This window comes from Syngnathus acus, chromosome 6 (assembly GCF_901709675.1).
Source record: "Syngnathus acus chromosome 6, fSynAcu1.2, whole genome shotgun sequence".
NCBI lineage: Eukaryota > Metazoa > Chordata > Actinopteri > Syngnathiformes > Syngnathidae > Syngnathus > Syngnathus acus.
This window is the reverse complement of record NC_051092.1, coordinates 14,118,013-14,143,839: the sequence shown is the minus strand read 5'-3', so window position 1 is coordinate 14,143,839 and position 25,827 is coordinate 14,118,013. Positions and strand designations below refer to the sequence as shown.

Here is a 25,827-nt window from a genome sequence, read left to right as displayed (position 1 = left end):
CATGGTGAGCCCTCTGACGGAAGAAATGCGCACAGCCGGGTAGTTGTGGGCCAGGAGCTGTTAGTGGTGTGAGTGATTATTAACCCCTGCTGTCTAACCAGAAAAGCAGCGGCAAGGGCGAAGTGCGGACACAGCTCGATCGCCAAAACTCCTGCAACGCTCTTTCATGTTCGACTTTGGTAAGTGTGACTTTCTTGCATATCAGATGACCTCAGTTAGGAATGAACAGTCCCTTTAAAGACCTTTGGACATTGTGTGCAGCATTGAGGTGTGGTGGCACTTCTGAAAACATTTAAAGGTCATTTATTTATATACTGTATAGCATTATTGTATGAAGCATTGTCTAACGCCCCTTCTCGGTTTTCAGGGGCCACCCATAAGCTCTGGTCCAATTGTTCACTTCCACACAATTGAACCAGATTTCTTCTTTTGAGTGACATGGATGCTTTCGAGGGAATTCACAGTGTTCGGATTTCCCCCTCTCCGCCGCCGTCCGGTCGAGCCTATGAAGTCCTGAAGGCAGGGAGGTCGGGAATAGCAGTGTATTCCTCTGCTGTGTTCTTTGGGACGCCATCCGAGGCTGAGGAGAAGGGCTGTGTGGTAGGAAGGTATGCCATGATGGGAAACAATTGGGGGACATATTCTGATTTATGCAGAGATTGTAGTGGATTATTGTACAATATGTGTCATTCTTAATGGACAAAGAGATTAGAACTACTGGTACTAGGACTACCCCCCCAGTTGGATAAAAAGGGTTGGATTTTATTGCCTTATTCATATTCCACAAAATCAGAATACTGTATTTGTCAAGCTCTGTCACAGTTTGTGTCCTTGTTTTAATGTCATCGTTTCGGTTCGCGTGTCTGTGTGCTCGCCCCTCCCCTCCTGTGCTCTATGTAATCGCCGTCACCTGCCTCTCGTTACCTGTCATATATTTAAATCCTGTCTCCATGTCGGATTGTTCTCGTCTCTCGTCTCATGTCTTCTCGTTTCTAGTCTCCAGTCTGTTCTGTTCTGTTCTGTTCTATTTTTTGTCGAGCATCTATAGTTTGTCTTTTGAGTTCTTCATTAAACCCTGGTCCGAGCTGCATTTGGTCGCCCTGCTCCAATTCCTTCATGACAGTATTAGGCTCAGAGAATGACTTGACTTTACCTTTAATACTTCTCACAGCATATCATAGATTGTGATCTGATCTAAGAGCAATTTGATTGGATGCTCAGAAAAATATATATGGAGTTTATATGGTGTGACGAATTTGGTCACGTGACATATGTCGGGACTGGCATCGAGAGTGGGTTTGGTGTCACGTGACTTGGAAGACAGGCAGAATAAAACAAATGTTTTTTTTGTTTTTTTAAAAATAAGGGGAAATATGAAGTTACGGCTGGGAAAAGTGCAAAATAAGCATTCGCGGTCATTGTTGTTTGCTGCCTGCTGAGCCAGTACTTGATGACGTCAGCGTCCGCATTCCTTCGCGTTGTGTGAGGCACTGATTTTAAACTCGGAGCTCGTCACATTTCGACAATTTGAACAACACGGACAGCTTAAGGACGCAGGCGGCAGACAAACTGAAGTGGGGACAGGGTCTTCTCTTCTGGACGCTGACAGGGTAAAAGTGTCACTCTTTCTTTGAAGGGGAAGATATGAACAAAGTTCAAAATCGCCTGGCTAGCTTAAAGTGCGACTGCTCTGTCGCGCGAAACTGACTTTGAGCTTTTACGTCATAATGTTGGGAACATTCAAATAGCCAGGAATTGATTTGTTGTTGTAAAAAGTTGCTTTTCCCATTATTGCCGTTCAAGTTTATAACCATGCCATGCTAGGAAAGTTGGCGTACATTGTCCAGTTTATTATAACCAGATGTTTTTTAAGTCACGTGAGACCACTTTGCGACTGAACCGTATCAAAACGATTTCAGCGATATACGATTTTCTTCCCCACCGAAACAAATATTAATAACAGTTTGAATAATATTAAAACAATCCCAATCCTGTGTCTCAAACTTACAATATTATCACAAAACTGTCAGATCACCGCAAAATTGGCCAAAAATAAATATGATGACATGGCATAATTGAAACTTTAGTGCACAATGTGGGCCAAAATGAGAAGCAGCACATGTGACTTTTTCTTTTCTCTCTCTAGTGCAGCTGACCTTTTCTTAACAAAGTGATAAAGTATCACTGAGGCAAAAAAAACAACAACAGCTGTCCTCGTGGCATATTTCTAGACAAAGCAGCCTACTATTGTGGCTGTAGCATGATTCTCGCTGAGGGTGTGAAAGCATGAAATAAAGGACGAGCCCAAGAGCTCCTTTTGGGTGCAAATGAAATGTTTGTGGTGCAGCAGTAACTTATCCATCTGTGTGTGTAAGATCTGGTTTTCTGTGTGGTATGCAACCACATACCAGATACTGTAAGATGAGGTTAACGTGCGGGAGTACATTCAATTGAAAGTATTAAAACAATATTTGTCTGCAAACACAGTGGTAGAAAATCTGATCAGGTAGAAAATTAACATAGGTTATGTTTTCGACGTCATGCAGGTTGGTAGATCTGGATCCCGAGCCAGATCCCAGATTGGAGGGAAGAGGCCAGGTTGGGCCCACACTGGATATAGACCATGACGTCCAGTCCCGCCTGCGCAGCTCCTCCTTGGAAATGCGAGAGAAAGAAATTCGCGAAAAAGGCTCGGAGATCCTCAGCGAACAGTTAGATGCTGCAAAGAAGGTGCTGCCTTTAACACGTAAACACACTGCAATAATTTAAAAAGGGAAGTGCCACAAGTGAAGTCCTTTCTCCTCATACTTTTCAGGAACTCAAACTAAAAGATAAAGAATGTGAGCGTCTGTCACAGGTCAGGATTCAGTTGGAGCAAGAACTAGAGGAGCTCACCGCCAGTTTATTTGAGGTCATCATTACAAAGTTGTCCCCCTTAAAATTATTTTACTGGTTGAAATGAATTGGAATTGATTCCATTTTCTCCACAGGAGGCTCACAGGATGGTACGCGAGGCAAACGTCAAACAAGCAGGAGCAGAGAAACAACTGAAGGAGGCTCAGGGAAAGGTGTGTGTACTCTTTGCTAAACAATTAGTGATACGCAACTTGCATTTTTTGCATTATGCCGGCAGATTGACGTCCTTCAAGCTGAAGTGACGGTGCTCAAGTCTCTGGTGTTGACCTCCACTCCATCCGCGCCCAACCGCCAACTGCATCCTCAGCTGCAGCTCTCCATCGGCGGAAACAATCGCAACAAGAGTATGAGCGGCGGATTCCCGTCCCCACCTGGCAAACCGGAACCTCCGTCACTTCCCGTTCAGCCCGTGGTCAAAGAGGACCGAGAGGTAAAGAATAGCAATACAAGCTTTTCCATATTGTTCCTTGCTTCCTTCAAGTCTCAGGCTTTCTTCTCTTAACCTTGTTTCCTTTCCTTGTAAATTTTCTCTCAGCCTGCTGTTCCCGTTCTCCTCTCATTCTCTGTCAGCTTTCTGGCCAGTCTTTGAGTTTTTTGGCAGAGTGAACAGGTAACTGTCCCCCACCTCTGTCGAGCTCAGCCTCTTAGTTACGTTGACTTCCGGACCGACACTAAGAACCTTGTCTTTGCTGACGAGATGAGTGAGGGACTGTCTTGTCTTCACAGATGGACTCGGTCCTATACGCAGAGTTCCTCATGTGGAAAGAGCATCCGAGTCTAGATCGCTCATCTGCGCTCATGAGTCGCATCTACAGAGAAGACATCGGGCCCTGTCTCTCTTTTACGCGATCTGAGGTTAGAATCTTCTCGCCACATTCGGTTGAGATTCATTTTCTGATCAGTGGAGCTGCTTGTGTCCACAGCTGTCCCAGCTGGTGCAGAGCGCCGTCGAAAACAACTCTCTGACTATCGAACCCGTGGCCATGTCAGCGTTACCGATAGTTAAAGCCTCGGCCATCGAATGTGGAGGACCTAAGTGAGTTGCTATGTGTGTGCGACAACGGCCAACGCTGTCTTTCCTTTCTGCTCAACTTGGGCCAGCCATTGCAAAATCGAAAATGGAATGGGGAGTGGGAAATCTACATTTCCAACTGTACAACTTCCTGGGTTCCAATTGTAGTTCTAATAAGGGTATTTAACCTGTGGGCACTTTTCCAATCACTGTCTCACTTCCAAATCTTGTGTTTGCAGTTACTTTAGGGCAGCAGTGGAGACGTAAGTCCACTCAGCAAGATTGTCACTCTTTCACTAATCCGCACTTACTGCCAGCATGAGATAACTCCGTGATAAATGTCACTAAATTTACCACATGCATGCGCCTGACCTCTTCTCATTGCTCTAACCTCACCTCATTATTTTTCGCCCTCTCCTCAGCCGGGATGGGCCTTTTTACCTAAAAGCGCATCCTTGATGTTCATTGTCTGGCAGAAAAGACTGGACAGCATGTTTCCATTATTCAAGCCGCGGTTCTTTGAACAGTCCCAATTTCCCGGCAGAAAATGTGCGCTAAGCGGCGTGTCGAGACAGTGCAGACATCGCATTAAACTCGGCGATAAGGGCAACTACTACTATATTTCCCCCTCCAGCCGAGCACGGGTAAGTGCGTCCGTCACTTTATCATCATCTGCTTCTACGATAAGCACGGCCTCGTTTTGACTTTCCAGATCACGGCCGTGTGCAACTTTTCTACATATATCCGCTACATCCAGCAAGGCTTGGTCAGGCATAATGGTAAGTCCATCCACAAATGACTTTTATTTTTTTTTCCTGCTGTCATGTTTTTAACCGCACCTAAAATAAGATAGTTGTCATTTTCTCCAGCCGAGCAGATGTTCTGGGAGGTGATGCGACTACGAAGGGAAATGAGTGTGGCCAAGTTGGGTTTTTTCCTCACAGAGCAGAGTTAGATGACCAGATTGACCAGCATGATATGACACGTATGGTTTACAAAGAGGTCAACCGAGAAAACAGTTATACAATAAAAGGCAAAGTACAAAAGTGCTTATGATCTTTCCATGCTTAGTTTTTAATCTTGTGCATAAAGTCCCCCACAATGTTATTTGTCCATACAAATGCTTTTCAGTACATTCAATTGTACCTGAAGACTTAAGTAAAGTATGAAAAATATTACATACATAAAGTGTAAAGTTTTACAAGCATCTTTTAGGGACAGCTCAGCCATAAGTGTTGGTATCAAACGAGATGTTAAGCTCTAAAATCTAAATTACGCAAATGACGTTTTGCACATCCAAAATTAACACAATGTATGAGCCATTGACAACAATGCATAAATGTAGTCCATAGCTATGTTCTGTCATTTTGCATTGGTTATTTTACCTCATTATGTATTATTATAGTTTTTATTTTGAACAGTCAACTGTATTTTGAAGGTGACAATGAAGAAATATGTAGGTGCAATAATCGCTTGTATGGCAGTGAACTGCCAACACTCCATTAAAGTTTGACTATGCCGTACCTATCTTTATTTCTTTTATTCAGTTTGTAGTGAATAGATTAGTTGGAAGTATGAGAATGAGTCTGGTGTATTGCGGTCATCACCATGAATGACCTGTTTACAGCCACACAAAGCACCGTTGGGACACACCCACAGTTGTTACACAGGTTTGGAAGCAGGAATTTAACACGGGCGTAGCAAATAAACATCAAGGCCACGTAGCACTCGAAGGGGCTTTATGGAAAGAAAATCAGACATTCCTGTAAAGCCTGTGGTTTCCGGCTTCCAATCGCTTTTTATAAGCTCGCCGCTCTGCTTCCGTGACCTCTCCATACAGTTTGCAGGAAAGCTCAATAAATCATTTGTTAATAATTGAGTAGGTGCTTGGTGACATAATGGCACAAAGGACAAAACAACAAGCTGGCTCTTTGCTATTTGTTCATGCTGTACGTTTCCATCAACGAAAGCTCGAGTCAGTTTGCACATATTTTTTATTTATTTTTTTAAAATGTGTGCTTAACTTTCCCCTTGGCAACCTCCAGCACAGGCTGACTGTTTGTTTGGCAACCACCTGAAATGAAAAGATTTATTTGTTCCGAAGATGAATGAATGACAAGTTACATTTCAGTGTTGCGACTCGCCTCCGAAAACAGTAAAGGAGAATCAACATCCCGCCAACCCCACCGAGCACCACAATGGCTGCCGTTGCAATCGAGACGGGGGACGGCGAGGAGAACTCTGGATGGGTGCACACAAACAGGAGCAGTCATGAGAGATACAAAATGCTAAACTATACATTGGTTAATGTCGTAAGGGGTTTCGTTTGAGAATAATAAACCAACCTGAGCAAGAAAAAGAACCTGGCAGGTTGAGACATTCCATATTTTGTGGGCAAACAGCAATTGGTTGCTCACACTCGTTAATGTCTGAAAGGAAACGTGGACAATCTGGGTGCGACTGTTATTTGAGCACCTTGTATTCATAAAAGGTAACATTGGAATACCGTGGCATGTTGGAGGTGGGGAGCTCCACTGTTGACTTTGTGCATCACAGCTGATAGATGAAGAACCTTGTAGCTTGAAACCAGCTTGACACTTATACTGGATCACAGCGTCGCAAAGCAAGGAGTAGCCAGACTGGATTCTGGGTACGGGACCGCACTTGGGATCTTGGGGAACATTTACAGAACTGTCAACACATTACGGACAACTTTGGTCACGTTTCTCACCGGAGTGGGGTTCTTTCCATGGGCTGAGGTCGAGTTTAGGGATGAGTGGGCTGGAGCAAGCCAGCAGGGCGTCTGGGTTCTCTGTGCGTGAGAAGGGGTCTTCGGGCACATGGGTGATGTGGCTGTTGTCACAAATGATTCGGGACAGAGAGACGGCGTGGAGGTGTGTCCTCTGCGTGCTGGTGAACACGCCCTTCCTCTCCCACCAAAACCTTCAGACACAGACTCGTGTGTAAAGCGATGTAAGTTGACAGTGAGCACTGAGCAGAGACGTAATCTACCTGTCACCGTCTCGCAGGGTTCTGAATTGTCGGGCCAGCAGGCAGGACAAGAGTGGTCCCACTCTGCCTCCGGGTAGAGCCGGTTCAGAAATGGCCCCTACCCACACATCGATGTTGTGCGGCGTGCCATACAGTTGCTGGAATTTATGAGCTAATGTTGGGCTATCTAGGATGTCTGCCAGCTCGGATTTTGTGTTGGGAACCGAGAGACCGCAGAACCTTCGCCATGAGCTGTATCCTGGTTGGAATCAGACGAGGACGGTCAAGAAAACGTTTGTGCTTTTCGAGGGACTCTTGGTACCTGGCAGGCCGTGGTCCCGGCCCCGTTGAAGGTTGAGAGCCCCGAGGTCCAGTGGCAATCCACCTTGCGCCTGAAAAAGACGCTCTGTCAGTTCCTCCACCATCATCTGACCAGGAGTCTGGAGCTTAGCAGGAGACAGCAAGAGGCCACGTAGTACTGGGTCGATACCGCCTGATGAGGACACCAGGTTAGAACATATTTTGATATCTGGACCAAGCTTCATTTCCATGCTTCATCTTACCCTCCTGGACGACCCTCCACGAGGCGAACAAAGAATGATGCAGAGGGAGCGAGGGATGCTGGGAGTTTGCGGCGTACCCTGGCCCGAGCCTGGTCACGATGGGCTGCACAGTGACGTGAGCAAAACGAAAAGCGGCTGTGGCAAAGACGTTGGCGATGCTGGGATCCACGTTAGGGTCATAAGCCTGGTAGGGAGGCATCTGCTTGGACATGGCCGTCTCTCCGAGGACTCGAGGAAGGTAGTGCTCCCACGTTAGGATCTGGAAAGCAACGAGACTTAAGTCACCGAGGGTCAGGGCGAGAGAAAAATTCTGGAGCCACAGCGACTACCATCTCGGAAGCATTGTACCTGGTGGATGGCTCCTATGATCTTCCGGGCCTCCTGGTAGAGGGTGTTGGGACTCCAGTGGGGGTTTAGGTCATGAAGCTCTTTGACCAGACGGTTATGTTCTCGCAGGAAGAGCGTGTGTAGGACCACCATGCCGAGATGCTCATTGGCTCTTGAATCACCTAGCAAACATGACTCATGAGCTCTGGTGGTGGAAAGTAAGATGGTTCAAATACTTGGTGCCTAACATTTCATGTATTTTTCTTAGGGCTATTTGGCATGACTATCTCATCCTAGACTGGACTACGCTCACCAGCTTGGAAGCAGGACGTGGCATTGTCCCGTTGTCTGGAGCCTTCTCTCGGGCCACAGGGATCCAAGTGATCCTGCGGACGAGGCAAGAAGGGCAGGTAGGCCAGCTCCCCGTCCGAGTGCTGCGAGTTACAAGCCATCAAGCCGAGCAGCGAGGAGCGGTCGCGTAGCTCCAGAGCTTGGCTATCGGAGCTCCCGTACACCATGCTGGCGTCCACAAAAGAGGTGATGGCGTTGAGCTGCTCACGGTGCAACGGGCGCCCAGCTCCATCCAAACAGCTTGGAGCAGAGCGCAAAAAGGGCATGCAACTCTGAAGGCCATACCGTGGATCAGATGGTGGAATCTGACGGGAAAAACCTTCAGTTTAACAAAAAAGAAATCTGATGTCTTTGCGGAGCTTAGGATGAAACACACCTCGATGGGGAAGCATGGCGAATCCCGGCTACAGGTCCGGGTGCAGTCCGCCCCCGTCCGAAAAGCCACCGTGCTGGGGCTCTGGGGGGTCAGCACCAAGTCGTGGTCAATCCACTGTCCCCACTCGACCAGCAGGTGGGACAAAGTGGAGTCCAGAGAGATGTTGTCATTGTGAGTGAAGAGAACCTCCTGAGACACCAGTCGGACCTGCGAAGACCACCAAGTGAGGGAGGCAGGGGGTGGGCGACGGGGAGTGGCTCCATGGGGTCTTACTGGCGGCAGGCTAAAGTTATGGTAGGTGTGGTCTGAATCCCAGCCTCTTGGTGTCCCCCATGAGTCTTCATATTCTGGAGGCAACCAGCGAGAGTAGGGAATGTTTGCAGAGCCCCATCTGGGATGTTCTCTGAGCAGGAGGAACAGCAACTAAATGGAGTTTTCTCTATTTATTTTTCTTAAGCTAGTCATAAACTGTGATTTATAACAAATGAAATGAAAGAAAATGATCAAGAACCAACCTGTTGTTGCAGTGGGCAGTGATGGATCGGTAACGTTCTGCCACACAGCCAGTCGGACATCCGGATGTGCGTCGTTGAGCCAAGCAACCAGTGGCTTGAAGTAGATTTTCAACATCTGCTTCACCCAGCAGCTCTGAGGAGGACAAATAAAAGTGAATATGCATTTACATAGTTCTTGGCTAGGGATGAGGTTGATTTTATCAATCAAATCAAATTGAGCAGCTACTGTTATCCTGATCACACAACTGTACCTAATGAACCGTCCGTTAGTTCCAACTTTGTACTGCGCGTGTAGACCATTTCTCGGATCAGTTCCACCGTGTTATCCAGCAGCTCGCCAGCCCGAACGTGAGTCCTGCTTGTGCTTTGAGTCTGCTTGAAGTGAACCAGCAGATCAGTTGGTCTCAGGGAGCCTTCGGATAGAGACTTCTTCACCCTAAACGATGGCATGTTGTTAAAATGACTGAAGATGGGAAATATTGCCATGGATGTTGCGGACCGTTCTCTTGTCTGAGCGTAGGCGCCGTCAGTCAGCTCGATGGCCTTGCGAAGAGCCTCTTTCACAAATACAGAGCCCGCATGTACTGTTTCAGACAGAAAAAAGCAGAATCGGGCTTAGTGTTACTTCATGAACCTTAAACTGGTCACTGAGGTCCTACCTGAGGTGTTTTTAAACAACAGCGCTCGTTGTGGGAGGGCCAAGAGGAGGATGATGATCATCTATAAGGAGTAGATATGGGAAAAAAAGACACCTAGCACAAAACAATGTGAATTTCAAGCAACTCACCCCTTGTAAAGTCTCCATCTTGATATGTTCCTTGTTCAAATCAGGCTGCTAGTATAGAACAGTATCTTACTGCTGCGCTGACTGAGCAGGTGTGTGTATCAAATGGCCATTTATACAGCAGCAGGTATGTGCAGAATCCCCCTTATCAGACCGCTGGTGACAGGAAGGCAACATCAAACATAAGCCGCTCCACCTCGCTTTTTTTTTTTTTAAATTCAATTTATGATAAAAAGCATTGTACCATGTTAGGATAATTTCAAATAAATAAAAGTGTGTGCCTGCTGTGCTTCAGGGGTGGCCACACTTTCTGTGTATTAATATTGCAAATGATTGTGCCTTGCCCACATCATGTATATTTTTTGTTTTCATTTAAGTGTTAACAAATCAACTAATCGAATACAGCATTGATATCAATCAATAAAAGCCTGAATATGAGCTTTTCCCACCCCAAGCAACACTGCATTTGTAGCTTTGTAGATATAAACGAATACAATAATGAGTTACATTTTTTTCTGACAGCATTGGGCCTTAATTATACAAGTCCATAAAAAACATTGAAGCGGCTGATTGTTTCTGTGCCAGAGTCAGAGGAGGAGGAAGGACTTCTGCCAAATTGAAGGCAGGAATGAAGTTGAAAAGGTCAATGTGACTCAAATGAAAGTTATAAACCAAGAACATTCAAATGTGAATCCCCAATTTGCTCCTTTGATGCGGCAGGTGTGCGATACAATCATAGGAATCAAAAATCCGGTGTCATTAACTTTTTATTAACATTGACCCACATTATTTTTGTCTGCCGTCTCCATTCTATCAAGATGTTAAACATGTCACGCATCCATTTTCCATAGCCCCAAGTAAGTACTCATATTATAAAACACTCACAAAATTGCGATGGGACATTTTTTTATTTAAATAATAATACCTGGTTAGAACATTTGTTTCAAAGTCAACGACTGATTTATGGTCTTTGGTACATGCAAAACAAACAGTCTTGAAAAATCAGTATTGCACCAACAGTACATTCAATTCCAAACAGTTTTAGTGCAAAATAAGAGCAAATAACACATTTTAAGGGTGAATACCTTCATTAGTAATAAAGCAAATAAATTAATTCCTATCAGTCAGAGGTAAAACCTCATGGAAGAATCTGGCATTGTTGGTATCTTCTCAAACATCAGGCGTGTTGGGACCACAGGAAGCGATCGCAGCGCTCCAGCATGGTCTGAATGGTCGCCCTGAAAAACACAAGACAGACGTGATGAAGCAAGCCCGCTTTGTTTACTTTTTGTTTGGACAACCGTGGAATGGACAATGACTCACCGCTGCCTCTTATCAGCCACCTTCAGCAGTTCACAGACCACTTGTGAGTGAGGAGAAAGACTCAGCTTCACTCCACACTCCTCCAAGACGGCCAGGGCTCGCTCCGGCCCGGCCGTGCGGGCCAAGCGCAGGGTCAAGGCCTCGGCGTTGACATTTCTGCTGCAATCTGCCGAGCCGTTGGACAACGCGTCCCCGTTCACGTCCGACATACAGCTGTGGTCCTGAGCTAACTGGATCAGGAGCTTCCATTCGGAGAAATTTTGTGGCTCCACACCTGGATGAAAAAACAGTCTTCATACGTCAACTATTATTGAATTGAATGAAACGTGTGTTGAAATTGAAACGCACCCTCTGGTTCCTCCAGCAGGCTGATATCATCCAGTTGACAGATTGTTGAGAAAGCTTCGTCGCGGCGCTGTAGCTGACAACACAGGTGGAGATAACCAGTCCAGTACCTACACATACATGAAACAAGTGAAATGACTGCAGATGTTTGCTTCTAAATGTGGAAATGAAATGCTATCAGTGAGATGAAGTACCCGTGACTGCGGCAGGTTTCTGCCATCTTCTGCTTGGATGACAAGTCTGCGGGAATTTGGATCAACAAAGACAGGAGGCGCCCGTAACCCCAACTGAGACGATGAGAATTCCACCTGCAACAAAAGGTTATTATTCATTGTTTAAGACACAATATGGAAATAAAATCAAGCCGCTTACCTGGGCCGTCCCTCGGCTGTCATTGTATCGGAGCGCTGAGGTGCATCGTGGGTAAGCGCCAGCTCAAGCCATTCCTGCCGCAGAGATTCGGGCTCAAGAAGTGACTGCAGGAATGACAACCTAGGGAGAATTCATCCAAATTTTAACACCCCCTATTGGATTATTTTTTCTTTCAAGATGCAAGTGTACCTGTGTTCTTCAGGTTGGGATAGAACCAAGTTATCCAGGTAAGCCAAGAAGTGGCTTTGCTGGGCCATCCGCATCACATCTGCTGGAGTGATGGTGGGATAGAATGGAGGAAAAGAACGGACCGCCGACTCTCCGTGCTTCTCGTACAACCTAAATTGCGACATATTAAATGACGTTTGACACGACTTCCACAAGAGAGACAATCGGGATATCGGTCGACCTGTAGAAGTGAGCGAGGAGAACGGGAGGACTCCACGGCTGCAGTTCTCGCAGATAGCGTAGTGATCTCTGTAAATCTCCTTTATGAATGATTTCCACCACTTTACTGGACTTTGTCACACCTATGAAAAAAAAAAAATTGGCAGAGATTTTATAACTAATCATTTGTGAGTGTACTGATGCAAACATTAGAGAGCGTTTTCTGACCTAGCATGGCCTTGACGAAGGAGCTCTGCACGTCCTGCCGCTCCTGGCCGCATCGCAGACACATGCGTCTAATGCGATCTTGATCCAGCAAGAAGAAATAGCGCCGTAGGAAGGTGACGCAGCTCAACTCGTGAGCATCCGCCTCTTTGCTGAAGCAGCTCATTTCGGTGTAAAGCGTGGCCAGTTGGGTGAGATTCGCCAGGAGATCGGAGGGAAGCGCTTGGGGAGACGTCAATCGCACGGCTTCTTCGGACAACACTGTCCCGTTTTCTGAGGCTAGTTGACGGTCGTGATCCACCTCCTGCAGCGAGCTCTCTGTTGACTCTTCTGCTTTTTGTGAGGATGTATTTAAAAGCGGCTCCAATGCGTGTACAGCTTCATCGTCTGATTCGGGCTGAGCCGGCCTGAGGACTCGCTCCAGCACCTTCAACCATTCTTGAAGAGTTTCTTGCAGGAAATATGGATCCAGCAGAACTAAAGGATCTTGGATCTGGAAACTGATGCCAGAACAGGTTTTTATGTACTGTGCGTACCAAAGTAAGGTAGAGATGCAAAGATATTGGCCATTGACAAGTGGTCTATATTGTAGATTTTGTAAAACAAAAAAGTGCTTAAATCATTTTTTTTTTTTTTACGCCATGGTTAGTAGAATTCTCTGTACTTACAGGGCCCGTTCAGTGGCAGACTGAAGCTCGAGTAGTTCAGATTCTGTTTTGGGCATGTCCGATTCAATCCTACGACAATAAATGAATTGTCAGCGATTCAATCCCGTAATTCAGGTAATTAATTATAAGTGAATCTTACTCAATATCTGCTTCCTCCATGAACGCAGCAGAGGTGGCAGGCATCTCGGCGTGAGCACTCTCTCGAAAGTCAGATCGCTGCCACAGCTCAGAGTTCATCTGGAGCGTATTGATCTTCTCGGTTGTCTTTTTGACAAAACTAGAAACACTGAGAATCGGGGGCAGGGAGAAACAAAATGGATGAGTTTCTTCAGGTAATGGAGGGCAGCTGAGTGTAATGCATGGAAATGAAACATGTCAGCCTTTTTACAAACTAATGAGTGACGTGGAAATAAAACTTAGTGTGTGGGTTGAAATCTTTACTGGAAAGGGGAAGTGAAAAGCCGCTGCTACACCTCATTTTAGTTACGTTTCAGTTCATTGTTCGAGAAAATGCCAAAGATAATCTCATCAGCATTCCAAGGTTGTTAGAGTTAAAAACAAACACAGCTAAAACAAAAATCATGAATGAAATAAAAATGAGTGCTTACTGGGTGAAAATGTACTTGCTGATACATTACTTTATGTTCCTCGTGAATAGTTTCACTGTACATTTTGATGCGTCTAATTTAATTTAAGAGGCAATTTTATGCACTGCATTATTCTTTAGTTGCGTGGATTTAACACATTTTTAAAACGGTTTGGTTAAAATTTGACTAAGAATGCTGATAACGACATTTTACCTCATATTTGACAAATAACCTGTAGAGAAAAAACCCATTTTAATTCACAACAAGTAACAACAAAATTAAAACAAAGTATATAAAAAAAGCTAATATTGTTTGATTAAATTCGTCGGATTCATCGGTTGGACACTCACAAAAAAAAAAAAAATTCTAAAAACTAATTATAAGCACCTGTCTTTGACGGCTTGCAGCGCAATGCGAGGGGGTTTGGTGCGGAATGAGAGGGGCAAGTGAAACTGCAGGCCTTGCTCGGATCGGTCGGCTTCCGCACGCTCGCTGCTCTGTGGATCTGAATGGAGGTCGGGGGGGGAGCCAGAGGAGAAACACAAAGATGGATGGAGGCACTGGTGGCGTACGATGAGAGGGTGAACACCACATGCATGTAGTCGGTGGACGATGGGGTCGAGGGGGGACAAATGCTGTGCAATGCAAATAAAACTGAACACAGGTGATGATGATGTGTGTGTAGGACACAGTGACACAGCATTATTATTAGAACCATGGTAAACACAAAGCCGGATTCTTGTGCTTATTCTTCAAATTTCCAAAATTTCAATGTCAAATAAGTGGCGCCTTAAGAGAAATGGAAATGCCATTAATCAGTTCCGGCCTTCTCTCAAAAACAATAAAATGGTGGTAGTTAAAATAAGGCTTCATAATATTGATAATATGACAATTAAATTGAAATAAAAGGAAAAACAAAAGCTTTTGTCACATGGCATCTGAATGCTTTTTATTTGCTCTTTCTGCCATGCCCACCTTCACCACCAGAGGGCAGTATAAGACAAACATTTTTTTTTCTAAAGACATCTCAACGGGGCTCTGTCACTTGTTCCTCAAGGCACCACTGTCTAATCAATTTAATATGTCTTCAAACAATTACAAGTGCAGGCGTCTCAATTGTCTCCTACCGTGGTCCACTTGATCATCTTCTTGCACAAAGCTGAACTCTTTGAGCCGCTCCTCCTCCGACGCGGACTGATGAATGAGGGAACTCGTCTCTTCGTCGGACTGGCTCCCTCGCCGACTGATCACTCGGTAGATCCCGCAGTCCAGGACGTTGAAGCTCTCCTGGATTTTGAGAGAAAGCGAATGATGTTAAGAGACTAAGGTCATGTCACATTTCCATGCAGAACATGATTGTATTTGCAACAGGTTCATAATGAGACAGGATCAATGAACAACACGCAAGTTTCAGGAAACTCAATTTTCACATACGTGTGATGAAATGCTGCTTCTGCGGCTGCTGCAGGCCGAGTCAAGTGGCTCCAGCTTGGCGATCACCTCATCCAGTTGTCCAATCAACTCTGGGTGAGTGCTAGAACTGAGCTGGGATCGAAGGTGTTCCAGACGGTCCATGGGAATTGATTTCCTCGCCTGAGTTCGACAAAAACAAAGCACAAATAACAGACCACTTTGTATTTTTTTAAACGACAAGCGCAAAAGCATTTTGGATACGAGCCACCTTACCCGACTGATGCAGACGGTGTGCTGGAACATGCAGCAGACCGAAGCCGCCAGAGGCCAGGACTCCCGTCGCAGGAGACGTTCAACACAACGTTCTGCTGACAACAAGGAGAGGTGCGACAGATGGCCGCCGCCGTGGAGGCAGAAGAGCTCGTTGCGGTGGACTGCAATATCGAGCACGTCTACAATACCAAAAAAAGAAGGTTGACTGTCTAATATACTGAAATGTTCACGTCTGTGTGTGTGTATCAAAGTCAGTCACCTTTGAGCTCAGTCCAGAGAAGAACTTGCCCATTGTGAGGTGTAAAGATATAAATGGCTGAATCAGTCCAGGTAAGCAAATTTTGGTCTCTGTCCAAAAAAAAAGGGACAATTGGTCAACTAACTCTGTGCAGTAAATCAACATTAAACAATGTTTATCATAATATTAAATAATTTATTGTGCAAACATTTAAACGTGACTCTTACCCAAAATATAATAGTTTGGGGAAGGCAATTGATTGAGGGCTCTTCTGGGCCGGATTGTATTGTGGCTCATTTCTGCAGAGTTTTATGGGCATTAATGTTATTTCACACAAAGAAAAAAATAGTTTAAGCAAGTTAGAGTTAATATTATTACCTGTAAGTGATAAGAGGTAGCGGAGGGCAGTTGAGCACCTGTTTGAACTGCTGTGTGCTTAAAACCTCGCCGTTAAAACTGGCTTCCCATATGCGAGAGCCCGGCCGAGCGCAGTAGAGTAGCGGGGGCTGGCCCCCCAACAATCCTTTGTTCTGAGGGAAAAAACAAGCCCCGTACTCTCCGTCACGCTCCTTGTTTCCCACACGCCAAAACTTCTCCCTGGCGACAGAATATAAAGGCATCGGGAAAAAATTATTAAAAGATTTAAAAAAACATATGAAAAAAAATCATGTAGGAAATTGTTAAATTGATAAGTGTCTTTATAAAGAATATTGTTAATTATTAAAAACATATCATCAATGGTAATCAGAGCAAAATTGGCATTTGAGAGTGTAAACAAGAAAGTAGCTCTGAGTTTCCTAAAAGGTTCGTGACCTCCGGCCGGCTCTGGACAATCGCAACCGCCACTCACTTCTCCGTATCACAGAGATAACAGCGGGTTAGAGAAGACACCAGGAGCCGACCGTCCTGGTAGCCAAGCTGAACCACTTTGGAGTCGACGGTAGTAACCGTCTGAACAGGAAACATAACAAATCCTGAACCCTATACAAACAAACAACAACAAAAATATTTTTGTGCTAAAATAATCTTTAAAAAATCTGGTACAGTGGAAATAATGCGAGTTTCATTGTATAGTAAAATCACACTATTTTGTGTGTGTGTGCTACCTTTCCCAGTTTCGAGGATCCTGCCCGGAGAAAAGACACCTTGCCTGCCGAGTCTCCAACATAAACTTTGAACGTGTTGGTGTCCCAACAGAGCGCAGTGATGTTCTGGCCTCGATGCTCCCATGACACGCTCACTCTCTCTGGACGTCCGCGGCGCTCCAGCTGCAGCTCCCACACCACCACCAGACCTTGACTGGACCACACAACATGCCATGTCAATCATAAAGAGATGACCAAAGGTAAAATGCATTTTACCTTGTTGCGACAGCAATAAACTCTTCATCGTGTGGACAGCATGACACTTGAGTAATGGATCCTTCCTGAAAGGTAAGTCATGTCAATCACTGGTGGAGCTAGGATTTTTTTTTTTCCTGGTGAGGGGAGGGGCAAGGATATCCCCCCAAAAAAGAAAGATCTACAAACCCAAAAAAATTCTAAGCCGATAAATACTCTTAAGTTAGCTACGGGGGACAGATGAAATGTGGAAAAAAATTCCAGAGTCACATATTACCTTGTGAGTCAGGATAAGCCTTTGTTTCCAGCCCTCCCTCTGAATCAGGTGCAAGCCTCCAGCCGACGTTCCTAACGCCAGCCACTTTCTCGACACAGCCAAACATGTGCACTGAAACACAACACCAAAAAGTACAGTAAAATTTCATCTGCAGCCACTAGCTGGGGTAGAAAAAAACTCAAGCTTATAAACAAACGCTATGGAAATAGTGATCATGTGACTGTATTGACCTTGAGCCTGCCGGAGTCTAGGCGCAGAGTGGAGAGGAGAGGGTCAAGGCAGTCGAATTCTGCCAAGACGTGACTGTGGACATCTGGTACGACCGCTACACGAGGCATCGTCCCTCACGGTCGGTCATCCACAACTGGAAGAGAACGAGAGAGCCAGCCTTCAGTACTCACGTTTGTGCTTGGTCATGTCTGCTGTGGCATCATATGACTCTCAGCAGGGTTCTTAAGTCTCACAAATTGGACAGCCATGACTTTGGTTATACAAGCCCGTGCAAACAGTGTCAAGCAACGTCAAACTGCTGAATTGAGAAAAGAGAAACCATAGACAGTCCATATTTTAAACTTAAATACAGAATATGATTTATGTTTGATTTCCTGTTTGTGCTTGATTTCAATACGTAGGCAGCGGTTTAAATATTGAAACGCAGTTACTCTGTTTACAAATGGCATTTAAAGGAAACATTTCTATATTTAGAAGTAGTAGGTGATGATAATCTCAAGAAGAAGTGAAAAGTAACATCTCTGACTATGTATTTCTTTTATTTGCAAGCACTGTAGTGTAAATTGGTGAACATCTCTCATCATAGGATTATTTCTGACCCCCCAAAAAACAGAATCATCATTTAAAAGCTCACTGTGCCCTCGAACAAAATACTTAAGACAGGGGTCCCCAACCCCCGGCCCGCGGACCGGTCCGTGGGTCACTTGGTACCGGGCCGCCAAGCCAGACAGAAAAAAATAAAATAATTCTTAAGACGCTCGTCCCGGTCACGTGACATGTTTCCCCAGTCGAGCCCGCAAAGCTAGCAAAAATTAGTAAGAATTTATTTTGAAAAATGTTTTAAAAATAGCGATTCTCTCCCAATTACATCCGTCGGTGCATCTGTCTCTTGACACAGGTTAATTCGGGTAAAGAAGCTCTTCCCCCCCAGTCGAGCCCGCGAAGCTAGCAAAAATGAGCAAGAAACAAAGATGTTTGGAAAGCTTCTTCGGAAAGGGAAAAAAGCCCAATGAGGAGACGGAAGAAGAGGCTACGACTTCTAAGAAAAGTAAAGCTGCATTTAAAAGAAAGTCCTGCTTCAAATATGGATTTATCGCCACAGGCGACTGACTTGCCAAGCAAGCCCACTCTGCATAATATGTGGCGACTGACGACAGGCTAGCTAACGAGGCAATGAAGCCTTCAAAAGTGCTTGGGCACATGGAGACCAAGCATCCTGTATTAAAAGACAAACCTTAACCACTTCGGGTGTCATTGTCTTCGATTACGCCGGCTCATTTCTGAGAAACAAGCTCAGTGCTCCCACGAATTCAACGTAATGGTGGGTTTTATTTTCATGTCGTTTATACTTGTTTTTATGCCAGTCGTACCATTTTATTTCATCGTATTTATATATTTATTATAAATGTATTATTTATTTATATAAATGTATTATTTATTTATATAAAGGCCGGTCCGCGAAAATATTTCTGACACGTAACCGGTCCGTGGCGCAAAAAAAGGTTGGGGACCACTGATTTAAGAGATCCTGCACTCCCTAAGGCTGCTTATTTAACCTGAGTTTTAAAACTGGAATGATTGGTTCATTAAAAAGAAAAAGCATAAAGTATTTGGCAAAAAGATCAGCCGTGATTTAGTGTTTGGATATCAACTTGTGCCTCTTTATTTTCAAGGCAGCATATTGTTTACATTTTGTTTATGCATGGGTCACGTGATCGCACCAGGAAGTACCTTACGTTCAAGCTGTTGTCAATTTGCCGAAAGTGACGTCACACTACTGAACTGCAGTAAACTCTAAGAATAATAACGGTTTAAGAACTCTCACGTGATAAACATATTTGGAATCACATTTTCTCGGAATGCAGCGTTTCACTCGTTTACATCGATCAGTGGCGCTCTCGTAAACAACCCGAAGCGGCGAGTCGGTCACGAGACGACACACGTCTGCTGACCCTGAAATGAAACAATTTTGTTCAAACTACACAGCAGCTCAACAAAAGTTCACACAACCGTCAAACTATTTAAAATGGTAATGATTTTTTCCCCCGTCGATTTCTTGTATGAGGTCGATAGCGAGCGCGCTCGGTGTTTTTAGTCGAGTCACCGTTCAAATAAAAATGATGAAATACTGACTGTGAGCAAAAATACACTAACTTATTTTGGCCTCGCGGTTTTAGATGGCACCGCTTTTAAGAGAAAAACACTCACGTTACCTTGGGAACTGCAGCCGAGTGGTCTGCCTCCCTGAGCGGGCGAGTCGACTTCCTGAAAGCGTGCTGAGCAATGAGCATGTTCTGCATCTTGACTGGTTGGACGACACGCCTCATTAAGAATCCGCAAATTGAGAGAATCCGCCTCATAAAATGTTTATTTCTCTCCCTGAAATCAAGGCGTGATTCTAACTTCCACGCAGGCACCATCATCAAAACGCTTTACCTCTTTAATCCAGAGTAACATTTTGTATGTACAATCCAGTGCAGACAGAACCGAACAATGTTAACTGTGTTTCACACACACCAACACTCTCCAAGTGTGACATGTCATTAGAATATTGCTAAATCCACTAACTCTGGAACACTAATCCATTCTTTGTCCTATTTCCAGAGAGGCTCTCTGCACTGATAAAACGTCTGCAGTCCTCTGCTGGTCATCCTGGGAGCCTACAAGATTTATATGGCCATACAGTCTTGTACCATTACAGTCCCAATACGGAAACCAATCTCTCATCCGTAGAAAGAACACAAAAAATAAGAAACAAGTTTTCGTGACTAAAAATGCCATATGCCTCTCGGAAACGGCTGCAGCAGCGTTCGTTGATGTCTTCATCGCGAACCTCCCGTGAAGCCACCCGGCTACGATGTGTCGTCTCAGCAGGGCGCCTAAAGCCTCCACGGGACGTCCTTGTCCACGGTCTTCGTTGTCCTTCGCTAACAAAGCGTTCGGCCTCAGGTTTTCCTCATCATGCGGCGTGTTTGCCAGACGTGGAACTTGCTGTAGGCCGTTTGTAGCATCTGCTCTAAGTGTGCCGTGATCTGCGAGGGTGTTAATAAAGGAAAGTATTTGGAAATTAGAGTTCTGCGTTCATCTCATTATCTCTTTATGTGAAACACAACCAGTCATCAATGGGGAGTGACAGAATATGAAATCGACCTATGGAGGGAAATCACTAGAAACACACTTAAGAGTCTTGAAATCATTGGATACTTACATTTTTATTTAAGTACTGACGCTGAATCTTCTCTTGGAAAGGACAAAGCTTGGTCGTCTGAAATCGCTCGAGGTTGGACTTCATTTTAATCAACTGTATAACACAAAAAGACGCATGAAAGTTTAAGTCAAGGATGACTAACGCCATGTGATTTACAGTCATGTTACTGTCACCTTCTCCTCCAAAAATGGCGTGTTGACGGGAAAACAGGACCAGAAATGTCTCAATAACTCCCCAGCAGCTGTATAAAGATGCTTCAGTTCCCCTTGGATGTCAGATGGTACCATCTCTGCCAATATCGCAAATGAGAAAAGGTAAACAAGTGATATCAGTTCAGGGGGGGGGGGGGGGGGTCACAGGAACTGGAATCTTTCCCACTGAGATTCATCAACGTACGATTTATGGCTTGCTGCGATCCCGTCTGCATGAGCAGGCCGCCGGGAGAAAGTGCTGCGATGGCCGAAGTTGCTGCCGCGCTGGTCAAAACCTGCAGAGAGGAAACGGCCATAGACATTTGCACAACCTGATCTAATGCGGAAGCAGCTTTGCATGGAGATTGCAAAAGTGGTGCGAGAGTGAAGAGAGGAAGTGTAAAGCGGTTGGTCAAACCTGAGTTAGGTCGGGTTTGTAATCGGCCATCTCGTGGCGGACGTGGTTGACGGAGTTAATGATTTCTTGGCTTGTTGTGTATTTTAGAGACTGAAGAGGCACAGGACCATGGGCATACCTTTGTATAAAAAAAGTTAAAATGTACGAGATTAAAACCATTGCGGAGAACAACTGTTTAAAAAAATAGACCCGACTTGAACATAGCTTATTCAACAATGCGATGGTGTGCACTTGAGATGGAGGAAATAGTGCAAACCTGTCTGACTTTTTGAGGTTTAATGCAACCACTTTTGGCCCGTTTTCCCTTTGCAGATCCTCATACTCTATGACTTCTTGTATTTTCACCTAAGAAAATTGCAAAAGTGAGCCATCCTATCCAAGTCACATAATGGACGAAAAAATAAATTAAAACACTTTACCTTCTTGATGGGAGGCTGGAAGAGGTCAGAATCCCGCGAGTTTCCATCAGTGCTGCTAGTCTCACTATTTTGGTCATTCTCCCTTTAAAGCAATGGAGGTGACAATTTAGTATGAGGACGTTCTCGTCTATGATATTTCTATGTGTATTTGTACCCCTTGCGTGAGCCTGCTGCCAGCACCATGGCACTGTGATGGTTGAAACGCTTGATAATGGCATAGTTGCTGCTCTCCTTCACCGTTCGGTTTGAACTTGAAGTGGAAGGCAGCGGTGTCGAGGCGCCGTAACCCTGTAACAAAGATAAGCGAGCGACAAGGTCCCGGAAGAAACTGTTTTTGAGTTTAGAGGTTCTACGATACTTGTCATCGACTTCGTAACTCTTACCTCATCCAAGGATTTATCTTCTAATGACTCCAGGTCAACCAGGGGGTTCTTAACTCCTTGCACCACCATTGATTTTAACCCTTCATATAAAAACAAAAAACACAAAATCACACACACAAACTCCTACCTATGAGAGGGGAGACCTAATTGCTTTCTACCTTTTTCATCCAGCTTGGCACACTCTGTGAAGATGTCCTGTGTGCCTGTGTTGATGCGATCTCGGTGAAAATACTGCGACTGGAAGAAGCGTGTCCAGAACTCCTTCTCGGTGAGCTCATGAGGGACACTTTCACAATACTTCTGTTGCACTGCAATGACGAGCGGAGTTGATATAGATTGTGTACACGCTTAGCACCGTTGCATATACAACGAAACGGTCACGGCCATGTTTACCTGCAGGATAGGTTCTGAAGATAGATTCAATGATATCAGCTGTCAGATTATATCTCAAGCCATTGCAGCCATCTGTTTGTGGCCGTATGTCTGCCTATAAAGTTAAAAAAAAAAAAAAGGTTTAAAATGCAGCTGAAATTCTGGCTAAAATTTTACACAAGGGTTTATTGAGTCACTCACCAAAAAAGCTCCAGAAATACCAACTTCCTGTTTATTGTTGCATACTGCAGGGTGTGTGTGTGTGTTTAGGCCTCCTAATCGGTTAGCCCAGAATTCCTCAGCACTGATCACTTGGCTGACCACTAAATCTTTATATAGTTGAAAAAGCAACGGATCTTCTTGAAGCATCCTATGTGTAAAAAATATATATATTTAGACATACAATAGCAGTCAACAGGTTCAACTAAATATTCTCAACGTGCTTAGCGTCATGCTGTGAATTAGCAAGAGTTTCAAGCCTAACACACTCACCTGTTTTTCTCCTCCAGTTCCTTATTAGCTTTCTTCTTGAACTTGGGCAGAAGCTGCTGCAGCAGCTCTTTAGCAGCCTCACGGTCTTTGAGTGCCGTGCTCTCATTAGAAAAGTGGAATGTGGTACTCTCACCGGAGTGAAGGACCAGTTGGAGTTGAATTTTTGCTTTGCCATCAGGGCTGATTTTCTGACCTGAGCAGACCGTAAATAATATTCCATCATACAATGGCTTTACATTGTGATATTTACATAAAAAGAGCTCTCACAGCGAATATCCGCATAGAGGTGGCTGATGGTGAAGCGGTCCTTCCCCTCCGGACTCCACGCAATGCGTTCAGCCATCAAATACAGAGTGCCATCCTGTTTCTTCTGGCGAACCTTTTTCACCACCAGAAGCACCTCTTCTGACAGTGAGGCCATGGCTCGGATGTGTAAACTAAAAGAGAAAAAAAATCAGGGTCACATTGTTATTAATAGTGCATCTATGATAATCAAATCGGTGCATGCTTGAGAGGAAAAATAAAAAGTAAACCTTGACAAAATGTATACCCACTCATCTATGCAAGATCAGATGATGAATAGTGGAACTGACGACACATCGTTTTTAAATACATATTCGTTCTGCCGAACAAGAAACTCTGCTGCTCTGCATACGAACAACCGTCACTTCAGTGGGTAGTCGCGTATTTAAAATGAATAGCAACTCAGTTTGCCTGAATTACGTTAGCTAGCTCAAACAGAGAGGAGAAGCTTGAAAGCAAAAGTCGGCAAAATAACTTCCTTTACCTGAAAACTGATGGGCCCCGCTGCGAATCTTTCACCTTTATTCAACACATTATTTCAAAATGAATACCTGATAGGCCCTGAATGCAAATAAACGAGCCATCTGGCAAATTAATGTAGACTACTCTAATAATGTACAGACATACTTCAGCGCCGACATAGCTGGCTGACACTGTGTTACACTCAATATGTCCGACCGTGAAAAGAGAGCCGAACATTTGTTCCGACCAAAATGTAACTGTAACTGTACATTTACCATAGATATAAATATGTTTTAAACAACACAATAATAATAATAATAATTATAATAATAAATTAATTAATTTTGGTTATATTTTGCAGTGACTTGGATGACTACTGTAACCTGCATCTAATGAGTATAAGCATATAAAATAATATTACAAAATTCATTTAGATTTACGTAACCTAAATTAAATTACGTTAAATCACAATATCATTTCACACTGTGATGGCAATTGCATTTCAGGACAATTGTCTTTACGCTTATTAAAATGTGGTGGTCACCCTTACTAATGCCATTAGAAAACATATCCTCACCCTCACCCACACAGTGGTACTAAAATAGTATAATGTTTAAAGGGGGCGGCTCGGTAGCGCACTGGGTAGCACGTCCGCCTCACAGTTAGGAGGGTGCGGGTTCGATTCCACCTCCGGCCCTCCCTGTGTGGAGTTTGCATGTTCTCCCCGGGCCCGCGTGGGTTTTCTCCGGGCACTCCGGTTTCCTCCCACATCCCAAAAACATGCTTCGCGGGTTTTGTCACGATACGATATCATATCGATACAAAGAACCGCGATACGATATTTGCCGATATCTTAAAGCCTGCTGTGATTCATTCACGATGGAAACATCACGATATAGTGCTCCACGATCGATATTTTTATTTTTATTTATTTTTTTTAAAATAAAAAATATAGAACAATATCCTGATTTATAACAATTCATACGCAAAATCAACAAGGTACTGCAAACTCTTTATTTAGGAAATTACAAGAGTATTGTAGTATACAAAGTGCTTATTTTAACACTGAACTTTATCAAATTCCTATATTTTTTCTCATATAAGTAAGAAAAATGAATATTCTTTCTTTTTTTGTAATACCATTAACTTTAAAGTGCATTACTGAACTATTTATTTACAATAATTTTAATTGTCCATTGAGCCATCTTTTCTTTGGAATCCAAAGTGCTTCCAAACGAATGACTTGAAGCCCAAAGGGGAGCGAATTTCCTCGTCTTCTTGGACACTAGCCATAGCACCAGCCCAGGAGCCGCGTAGTTGTCGGCTCCCCTTTCACGTGCCTGCTCTGCTCACAACACAACACGCCGCGTACTGCTCCCGGAAAGAGGAAGCAAGCAACAATGAACTGGATTTCAAAATAAAGTCGCGTCTAATGTCCGAGGTCAAACACGGCGATATAAATCGATGTTTACGTTTCGCATCGATGCCAATAAATCGTAGAGCATTATATCGATTAATCGATGTGTATCGATGAATCGTTACACCCCTAACTGTCAGGGTTTTCCAAACTATCTTGATCGTATGATTATGTTGGAATGTATGTAACCAGTAATAAATAACCTAGCTAGATTAGTTTTATGCTTATGTTGGTGTGTAACCAGTAATAAATAACCTAGCTTGTCCCATCCTACACAACGTCGTAAAACATCCCCTGCTATGCTTTGACTAGAGGTCAAGGGCTTTCTCTTCTCTATTCAGTCCACTGTCACCCCCACCCTTTTTCTCTTAATAAAGATGCTCTTGTGGGAAGCGAGAGTCAGACCTCCATTCGATCATCGCTGTACGCACAGCGACGAATGGACTCTCCACCTGCAGGTGTCAAAGGGCAAATTACTGTCTCCCGTGTGGTTCTTGCAAAATAAGTTAGAGTGACCACCACTCTAACATACACTGCTCAAAAAAATTAAAGGAACACTATGAAAACACATCAGATTTCAATGGTGATTTTTTGGGGGGGGTATATCTATACTGATATGGACAGTTTAATGCAGTGGTTCCCAAACTT

General features: G+C 44.3%; 4 protein-coding genes across 9 annotated transcripts; 1 reads left to right on the top strand and 3 right to left on the bottom strand.

Moving 5' to 3' along the window:
• Positions 1–46: 46 nt before the first annotated feature.
• rab3il1 (RAB3A interacting protein (rabin3)-like 1) lies at positions 47–5,451 on the top strand. 4 transcript variants are annotated; one of them, XM_037253665.1, is made up of 13 exons: positions 117–179; positions 262–298; positions 368–608; positions 2,547–2,730; positions 2,816–2,911; positions 2,991–3,068; positions 3,134–3,346; positions 3,643–3,771; positions 3,840–3,952; positions 4,168–4,191; positions 4,473–4,572; positions 4,641–4,707; positions 4,798–5,451. In XM_037253665.1, the coding sequence occupies exons 3-13, from the start codon at positions 439–441 to the stop codon at positions 4,881–4,883; spliced, it is 1,260 nt and encodes a 419-aa protein (XP_037109560.1). In that variant the 5' UTR covers positions 117–179; positions 262–298; positions 368–438; the 3' UTR covers positions 4,884–5,451. The 4 variants fall into 4 exon arrangements, 3 of the variants coding, with proteins under 3 accessions (XP_037109559.1, XP_037109561.1, XP_037109560.1); XM_037253664.1 differs by lacking the exon at positions 262–298 and having other exon boundaries at positions 48–179; XR_005098163.1 differs by lacking the exons at positions 262–298; positions 4,168–4,191 and having other exon boundaries at positions 47–179; positions 4,405–4,572.
• On the bottom strand, positions 5,294–10,652 carry epx (eosinophil peroxidase). Of its 2 annotated transcripts, XM_037253536.1 has the most exons (16): positions 9,839–10,652; positions 9,711–9,771; positions 9,551–9,635; positions 9,303–9,487; positions 9,052–9,184; positions 8,810–8,939; positions 8,537–8,743; positions 8,123–8,465; positions 7,831–7,991; positions 7,483–7,741; positions 7,242–7,412; positions 6,941–7,178; positions 6,660–6,871; positions 6,435–6,599; positions 6,274–6,357; positions 5,294–6,169 (listed from the first exon to the last, which is right to left on the bottom strand). In XM_037253536.1, exons 1-16 carry the CDS (start codon positions 9,854–9,856, stop codon positions 6,018–6,020), a joined length of 2,604 nt encoding a protein of 867 aa, XP_037109431.1. In that variant the 5' UTR covers positions 9,857–10,652; the 3' UTR covers positions 5,294–6,017. The 2 variants fall into 2 exon arrangements, with proteins under 2 accessions (XP_037109431.1, XP_037109430.1); XM_037253535.1 differs by having other exon boundaries at positions 9,303–9,635.
• A 74-nt stretch (positions 10,653–10,726) lies between these two features.
• Positions 10,727–19,843, bottom strand: hps5 (HPS5 biogenesis of lysosomal organelles complex 2 subunit 2). Of its 2 annotated transcripts, none has more exons than XM_037253495.1 (23): positions 19,728–19,843; positions 17,514–17,647; positions 17,284–17,394; positions 17,028–17,092; positions 16,773–16,965; positions 16,517–16,647; positions 16,045–16,263; positions 15,894–15,965; positions 15,688–15,776; positions 15,429–15,607; positions 15,177–15,335; positions 14,870–15,029; positions 14,130–14,247; positions 13,295–13,441; positions 13,156–13,224; positions 12,491–12,987; positions 12,285–12,405; positions 12,065–12,214; positions 11,876–11,995; positions 11,698–11,811; positions 11,507–11,613; positions 11,159–11,432; positions 10,727–11,073 (listed from the first exon to the last, which is right to left on the bottom strand). In XM_037253495.1, the coding sequence occupies exons 2-23, from the start codon at positions 17,619–17,621 to the stop codon at positions 11,013–11,015; spliced, it is 3,264 nt and encodes a 1,087-aa protein (XP_037109390.1). In that variant the 5' UTR covers positions 17,622–17,647; positions 19,728–19,843; the 3' UTR covers positions 10,727–11,012. The 2 variants fall into 2 exon arrangements, with proteins under 2 accessions (XP_037109390.1, XP_037109391.1); XM_037253496.1 differs by lacking the exon at positions 19,728–19,843 and adding an exon at positions 19,363–19,384.
• Positions 19,844–19,940: 97 nt separating this feature from the next.
• Positions 19,941–23,981, bottom strand: gtf2h1 (general transcription factor IIH, polypeptide 1). The gene is made up of 15 exons (XM_037253604.1): positions 23,785–23,981; positions 23,265–23,434; positions 22,998–23,190; positions 22,707–22,875; positions 22,527–22,620; positions 22,292–22,441; positions 22,134–22,213; positions 21,905–22,038; positions 21,751–21,832; positions 21,588–21,676; positions 21,332–21,449; positions 21,119–21,209; positions 20,896–21,011; positions 20,723–20,815; positions 19,941–20,546 (listed from the first exon to the last, which is right to left on the bottom strand). Exons 2-15 carry the CDS (start codon positions 23,416–23,418, stop codon positions 20,460–20,462), a joined length of 1,650 nt encoding a protein of 549 aa, XP_037109499.1. The 5' UTR covers positions 23,419–23,434; positions 23,785–23,981; the 3' UTR covers positions 19,941–20,459.
• Positions 23,982–25,827: the final 1,846 nt, after the last annotated feature.

Coding starts and splice junctions, on each gene's coding strand:
- gtf2h1 (XM_037253604.1), bottom strand. CDS start 23,418: ATGGCCTCACTGTCAGAAGAGGTGCTTCTGGTGGTGAAAAAGGTTCGC. Junction 22,442..22,526: donor CTTCAGAACCTATCCTGCAG/GTAAACATGGCC, acceptor TCGTCATTGCAG/TGCAACAGAAGTATTGTGAA. Junction 21,012..21,118: donor ATCGCAGCAAGCCATAAATC/GTACGTTGATGA, acceptor CGATATTGGCAG/AGATGGTACCATCTGACATC.
- rab3il1 (XM_037253664.1), top strand. CDS start 439: ATGGATGCTTTCGAGGGAATTCACAGTGTTCGGATTTCCCCCTCTCCG. Junction 2,731..2,815: donor AGTTAGATGCTGCAAAGAAG/GTGCTGCCTTTA, acceptor CATACTTTTCAG/GAACTCAAACTAAAAGATAA. Junction 2,912..2,990: donor TCACCGCCAGTTTATTTGAG/GTCATCATTACA, acceptor TTTTCTCCACAG/GAGGCTCACAGGATGGTACG.
- epx (XM_037253535.1), bottom strand. Junction 9,636..9,710: donor GTTGTTTAAAAACACCTCAG/GTAGGACCTCAG, acceptor TGTCTGAAACAG/TACATGCGGGCTCTGTATTT. Junction 6,170..6,273: donor AGGTTCTTTTTCTTGCTCAG/GTTGGTTTATTA, acceptor GCACCCATCCAG/AGTTCTCCTCGCCGTCCCCC.
- hps5 (XM_037253495.1), bottom strand. CDS start 17,621: ATGCCTCGTGTAGCGGTCGTACCAGATGTCCACAGTCACGTCTTGGCA. Junction 15,336..15,428: donor ACACCGTCTGCATCAGTCGG/GTAAGGTGGCTC, acceptor TGTCGAACTCAG/GCGAGGAAATCAATTCCCAT. Junction 12,215..12,284: donor CTCCTCGCTCACTTCTACAG/GTCGACCGATAT, acceptor GTCGCAATTTAG/GTTGTACGAGAAGCACGGAG.